The sequence below is a fragment of the Vombatus ursinus genome, unplaced genomic scaffold, assembly GCF_900497805.2.
Source record: "Vombatus ursinus unplaced genomic scaffold, bare-nosed wombat genome assembly UNPS02014924.1, whole genome shotgun sequence".
NCBI lineage: Eukaryota > Metazoa > Chordata > Mammalia > Diprotodontia > Vombatidae > Vombatus > Vombatus ursinus.
Window position 1 is genome coordinate 4211100 of NW_020954702.1, and position 6778 is coordinate 4217877.

The 6778-nt window shown below is 33.7% G+C and overlaps 1 protein-coding gene across 2 annotated transcripts in view; it reads right to left on the minus strand.

The window, feature by feature from the left end:
• Positions 1-5921, minus strand: part of PCP4 (Purkinje cell protein 4) — a 22916-nt gene extending 16995 nt beyond the window's left edge. Inside the window, exons 1-2 of one of the 2 annotated variants that reach the window (XM_027843664.1) lie at positions 5790-5921; positions 1756-1805 (exon numbers count right to left, since the gene is read on the minus strand). In XM_027843664.1, coding sequence (XP_027699465.1) covers positions 1756-1805; positions 5790-5798 — 59 coding nt within the window. In that variant the 5' untranslated portion in view covers positions 5799-5921. The remainder of the gene's footprint in view (positions 1-1755; positions 1806-5789) is intronic. The other variant, XM_027843665.1, reaches the window with a different exon arrangement.
• Positions 5922-6778: the final 857 nt, after the last annotated feature.

Genomic DNA, 6778 nt, shown 5'->3' on the forward strand with positions numbered 1-6778 from the left:
CTCTCTCTCTCTCTCTCTCTCTCTCTCTCTCTCTCTCTCTCTCTCTCAAAGGGAGGAGCATCATTAGATGCATAAAGCTGCCCACAACCTTATAACCTTGCAGGGTTATAAATAGCTAATAGCTTGAGACAACTGATAGTTCAGGTGACCTGAGGAAGGACCAATAATTAGGAAAGGAAATAATTCTTCAATTTTTACTAGGAGGGGAAAGAACAGCTTTTCTTTTTCTCCCTTCCCCACTGATCATGGTATCTAGTAGTGGAGGTAATCATCTAGAGAGAGATACCCTGTCTAGCAGGTGGAATGTCTGTCCAAGAAATTTTGAGATGCAGTTAATGGAGTAGGCACACACATTCACTGGAGAAGGAAATAGCAAACCACTCCAGTATCTTTGCCAAGAAAACCCCAAATGGGGTCACCAAGAGCTGGACATGACTGAAAATGGCTGAACAAAACGAACATACTAAGACACAGAAAAGGTGTCATAAGGATACAAAGAAACAAGCCAGAAGTTACTTCAAGGGGCATGACCTCTGGCCACAGAGAAAAGAGCAGACACTGGGAGACCACCTGACTTAGCAGAGACACTAAGCCTAGGATAAGTTTTGTGAAGGCTCCACAGGACAGAAAGGACTTAAAGGCCCAGTAATACTGAAGGAGTCACAGTTCCAGGGTGGAGAGAAATGGCCGTGGCCACAAAGGAACAGGGTCCCTACTAGTGTGAAAAACAGCCCAGATCACAATGGTGGTAAACAGACCTCTCCCTAGCTCCTACCACTTTGGAAGCATCGAAAACGTATAGGCCCCAGACCATGCTATGGAGGCAACAAAACCTAAAAAACAGACACTCGGTTCTGTCATATCACACACACAGAAAGACACGCACTCACAGACACTGGAGGTTAGAAGAACCCAACTCTAACATCAGTTCCAAAGTGAAGAATTAGGTTAGAAAGATGAGCAAACAATACAAAAAGAACATAACCATCAAAAGCTACTATGTTAACAGAGAAGTTCAAGACACAGTCTCAGATGAAGACAATGCGAAAACATCTACAAGCAATGCCTTTTAAAAAAACGCAAATTGGATGGAAGCCCAACAAGAATCTCTAGAAGACCTAGAAAGATATAGAAAGAGTAAGAAAATTACTCAAGTGAGAGTGATAGAAGAAAAAACTTGAAGAAAGAAATGAGATCTATGGTACAAAATCATAAAAAGAATTAACAGTTTGGTAAAAGAGGCCCAAAAAGTACTGAAGAAAATATTTCCTTAAAAATCAGAACTGAGGGCAGCTAGGTGGCGCAGTGGATAGAGCACCGGCCCTGAAGTCAGAAGTACCTGAGTTCAAATCCAGCCTCAGACCAAACACTTGACACTTACTAGCTGTGTGACCCTGGGCAAGTCACTGTAACCCCAATTGCCTAAAATAAATAAAATTTTTTAAAAAATCAGAACTGGTCAAAAGGTAAAAGAGGTTTAAAAAAAAAACTTCACTGAAGGACATAATTCCCTAAAATTTAGAGCTGGTCAAGTGGAAGCTAGTGACTTCATAAGACATTAAGAAACAATAAATTAAAGTAAAACATATGAAAAATAGAAGAAAATACGTAATCTCATAGGAAAAACAAGTGACTTGAAAGATAGATAAAGGACAAATAATTTAAGAAGTATTATTCCACCTGAAAGACAGGTTAAGAAAGAGAGAGCCTTGACATTGTAATTCGAGAAATTATAAAGGAAAATTTCCCTCATACCTTATAACCACAGGGCAAAGTAGACGTTGAAAGAATCCACTAGGCATTTCCTGAAAGAAATCCCAAAACAAAAACTCTCAGGAATACTATAGCCAAAATTCAAAGCTCCCAGGCCAAGTAGAAAATATTGAAAGCAGCCAGAAAACACTGTGAAGTCATAGTAAGGATCATATACAATTTAGCAGCTATCACTATAAGGAAGTGGGAGGCTTGGAATATGATATTCCAGAAGGCAAAGGAAATAAGATTGCCACTAAAAATAACCCACCCAGAAAAACTGAGTATAAACTATAATCCAAAAATGAATATTTAATGAAATGAAGGATTTTCAAGCATTCCTGATAGAAGGAATGGTTTCAGAAAAATCTAGGAAAACTTATATGAACTGATACAAAATGAAGTGAACAGAACCAGAAGAACAATGTATACAGTCACTGCAATGTGGTAAAGATAATTAACTGTGAAAGACTTAGTAACTCTGATCATCACAACAATCCATGAGAGTTCCAAAGGACTCATAATGAAAAATGATATCCATCTCTAGACAGAGAACTAATGGACTCAGAGTGCAGACTGAAGCATATTTTTTCTCTTTGTTTATTTTTCTTGTTTTCTTTTTCCAGAACATTGCTAATGCAGAAATATGTTTTGCATGACTTCATATGTATAATGAATATTGTATTTCTTGCCATCTCCAAGAGTAGGATGGAGGTAGAAGAAAGGAGAGAGTTTGAAACTGAAAATAAAAATAAAATTAGAAAAAAGAAATAAAAGAAATGCATTAAGAATATCAATTTTAAAAATAACTTTGAAGAAATAGTGAAACATAAAAAATTCTAGATGGATAAATGAAAGTAGGAGCTGATTTTTTAAATAATAATAATAAATCAATCAGCTGATCATCAAGTATGTATTAAGCACTTCCTATGTTCCAGGTACTAGGTTAGGTGCTGAGGGTGCAAAGCCAAAAATGAAATTATCCCAACTCATGAACCATTAGCTAATATTGTTTTAAAAAATAAAATAGAGAAGCAAATGACCAAAATTTAAAAATGAAAAGAGGGGCTTCAACAAATGAATAGGAAATAAAGGAAACTATTTTGCCTAATAATATGGTCCCCTAAATTGACAACTTAAGTGAAATGACTAAGCATACAGATTTTAAAAATATGAAGTACCCAAATTAAAGATAAAAATTCAGAATTTAAATAGAGAATTTTAAAATAATAGAGAATTTAAATTACCTGACCACAGAAAAATAAATTCAAAGAACCATAAATGATATCACAAACAAAAATCTCTCAGGATAAAAAGAATTAATAAACTGGACAATATTTTAAGAAAAATCCAATTTTTCATAAAATATTTGAAAATCTTGACAAAGGAAGCATCCTACCAAATTCCTTCTATGAAACAAATATGATCATGATAATCAAACCATGGATACATAAGTCATGGAAAGATAACTATGAACCTCTATAGTGAATACTGATACAAAAATATTGAGTAAAATATTACAAAAGAGACTGCAGTGAACACATTAAGGAGATTCTATTCTATGCCATAATTGGACTTATGCCAGGAATACAAATAGTCAAGTCAAGTCAGCAAACAATTTTTAGGTACCTACTTTGTGCCAGGAACTTGCTAAGTGCTGAGGACATAAAAAAGAAAAGGAAAAAAAGTCTCTTTTCTCAAGAGCTTACACTCTACTGGGGAATGGTTAGCAACATCCAAACAACCATGCATAAACAATATATTTATACATATATGTATATATATATATATAACTATTTATAACGAAAAAATCAAAATCTTATGAATTTATCAAAAATTTCAGAAGAATTTCCAACAAAATGTAGTATACAGTTATGTTACAAATACCCCAAAACCACAGGAATAATTAAGTTTTTCTTTGATTTAGTAAATTATGTCCATCTTAAAACAAGACCTGGCATTATCTGTAATAGATAAATGCTAGAGGACTTCCAATAACATGTGGAATAGACATAGTAGCTATAGCAAAAAGACAAGATTAAGAAACTGAGGGAATAAGTATAGCCAAAAAGAAACCCCAAAAGTAATGCTATTTATGGAAGATATAATTATAGAGAATACTAGAGATTCAACTAAAAAAGCCTTAATAATTATGATTTTTATTTCAAGTTATTTTAATTAATCCTGCATTTTGATTATCTTTGAGTTCATTTCTTATATTATTCCAGGAATATCTGACATACTTTAACTCTAACATGTAAATTAGACTCCCCCACAAGCCACCTCCACTCTCTCACATTGCTATATATTTGGACTTTGCTTTCATAACCGTCCTTGAGCTTCTCTTTTCAATCTCATGTCAACCCTGGGTTTTACAGAAGAAAAAAAAAAGTAATGTATGTTACAAAGTAACTCCAGAATTCAAAGTCCAACCTTCTTGTTGTGGCTTCCTAAACCCCATTTTTCACTAAAGCACCTTATGAAGCACAGGGGTGGAAAGGCAGTAATACCATGATCAGTCTATGGTCAATGTATGAAGCTATCCCTTTGCTGTCAATATTGTCTCTAAAAAAAAGATTTAAAACTGTTGTTATTGAAACTAGGATGCTTATTTAATTGAAGTACAGAAAAGTTTCAAAAATATCTAGTTATTTACATAAAAGACATTGTTCTACAACTTTATTAAATTTTTTTAAGGAGACTGGTTTGTTTCTGCAGGTCCTGACAGGAACTTGGACATCATCCATTAAGGAGAGCCCCATACCTATATATTTACACTATCTGGTATCAGGGAAAATAAACATCTGGGGGGGGTGAGAAGGAGAGATGGGTAGCAAGAAGGGGGAGGGTAGAGAACTTTCTAAATTCTGAATTTTTATCCACATTAAAAGACATAAAAATTATTTTTTTTTAAATAGTAGCTAGTGGAATGCCTTCGGGCAAAAGCAATTAATGGAGATTTGCCTTACTTAAACATTCATTAGGAAAAAGGATCCAGAGCTATCCAAAGGTTAGATTAAGTTCTGAAAACTTTGTTCTATGAACCATAAAATTTAAGAAGAACACAGATCCGGAATTGGCATACTTTAAAGAGGGGATTTTTGAGAAGAGAATAATTGAGGGACAAGGAGGTATTAGTTGGAAATTACTAAGCTTCTAATTCGATCAACAACTAATCAATGAAATGTACATAACACTTTAAAGTAATTTCTTAAGTACTATGAATATATAATTCTTAAATGATATGAAAATGGTTCAGATAGATAGATGAAGTTGATATTTCATATGCTAGAATCTGCATTGCCCTAAAAAAAGAACACATTCATTTTTGTACCAACTTGTTACTATACATGTTTTAGCTAAAAAAGAACTTAATAGAAGTTACTTTTAATTTAGATATCTACTTTTTCTTTTCCCAACTATTCATCTATCCACACACACACTCATGTATCTTCATAACAGTCATTTTTATATCTGACACTATTTACATTTCCATTCCTGGTATGATTCTTAAGCATAGCTATCTTTTGGACAGTGTAATAGTTCTACATATTTATTCATATCAATGAAACCCTGCTGAATAAGAGTATATTTTCCCCTTGTTCTTTAATGACTTTTTTATATCCAGGAGAGACTGCCTGTTTATTGACTTTCTTAAGGCATTTACTGAATAAAAACATGGAATAATCTTGATAGCAGTATAAAGATGTATTGGGAGTGGGGTAAATCTTTTGGCATTATTTCAGATTTCTAATACTCTGAATTCTTTCAAAAATCACAAGTTAATCTCAAAAAACTCAAGGTTTATCCCTATTCTCTTCAAGAAAAAATTTTCATAAAAGTTCATAAAAGCATTTAGCTATGATTGCATCTTAAGAATAAACAGCTTCAACTCTCAAACTAGATAATCAAAGATGATTTTTATCTATCATTCATAGGCTCTGTGTCTGCTTAAACTGTTTACTTCAGGATTTTAGTGATAATTGCTTCTTCTCTCTATATCCACTATCCCCACTCCAAATAGAGGAATTACTTACCTCACTCATTGTAGTTTTAAATTTCAGGTCCTGGACTTCTACTTCCTCAGAACAGAAGAAATTGTGCAAGGTTTCTCACAGTTCCTAGTTTTTGTCTTTAAAAGGGCTGCTGACTGTCATAATATCACCAGTAAACCAATAAGATTCATTTACCTGCTGTAAATACCCAGCACATATTTGATAGCACGAGGGGCCACCTAGTGTACAAAAGAGAAAAGATTAGCCAAAGTTATTGACTAAACCCCACAGTAGAAAAAGAAAAAGTAGGAAACTGGAAAGTGGGAGTCACAAGTGCAAAAATAATGATGCAATTTCACTAGATTACATAATTTAAACATGTCCCAAATGTTTTTTTAAAATGTTAGTCAATAAGAATATTTTTGCTTTTTAAAAGAGATCATGAAGTAATTATGCCCTCTAGTATCTAACTCTCTGAGGACACAGTCCTTGTCTTAATTATTTTTATACCAAACATAGTAGGTAAATTTATAAATTGTATATACATGAATAAATTAATCCCTTCATTAATTTTTTTCCTTGGGAATAATTATTTCCCTTTTTATTTCCCAAATTCTCCCTAAAGGTAGATTTTCTCTTTCTCAGAGAAAGGCTGCCATCCAGAAGAAGGATGGCACAACTTCACCCCAGATAACAAAAATCAGAGCAATGAAACTGCAAAGAGATTTTGGCTTGGTGTAAGGAAAATCTTCCTAAAAATTAGAACTATTCTACAGAAGGGAGCCCCGAACTTAGGGCAATATTGAAAGTCAATGAAATTATACAGGCCTCTGGGAAGAGTACAGGTGAGTACAGTATTATTGGTTTAAAATATCCTTTAAGTAAGCTTATTCATTCATATTTGAAACTTGTGAGCCTTTCTGTATACAACCAGAACTATACTCCAAGGGGTATCAAAGATCAAAGTTCCCAATTCATTGTGGTGGGGCAAAGTAACCGGAGAAGTAGAAAGTCCCCAAAGGTATATTTAA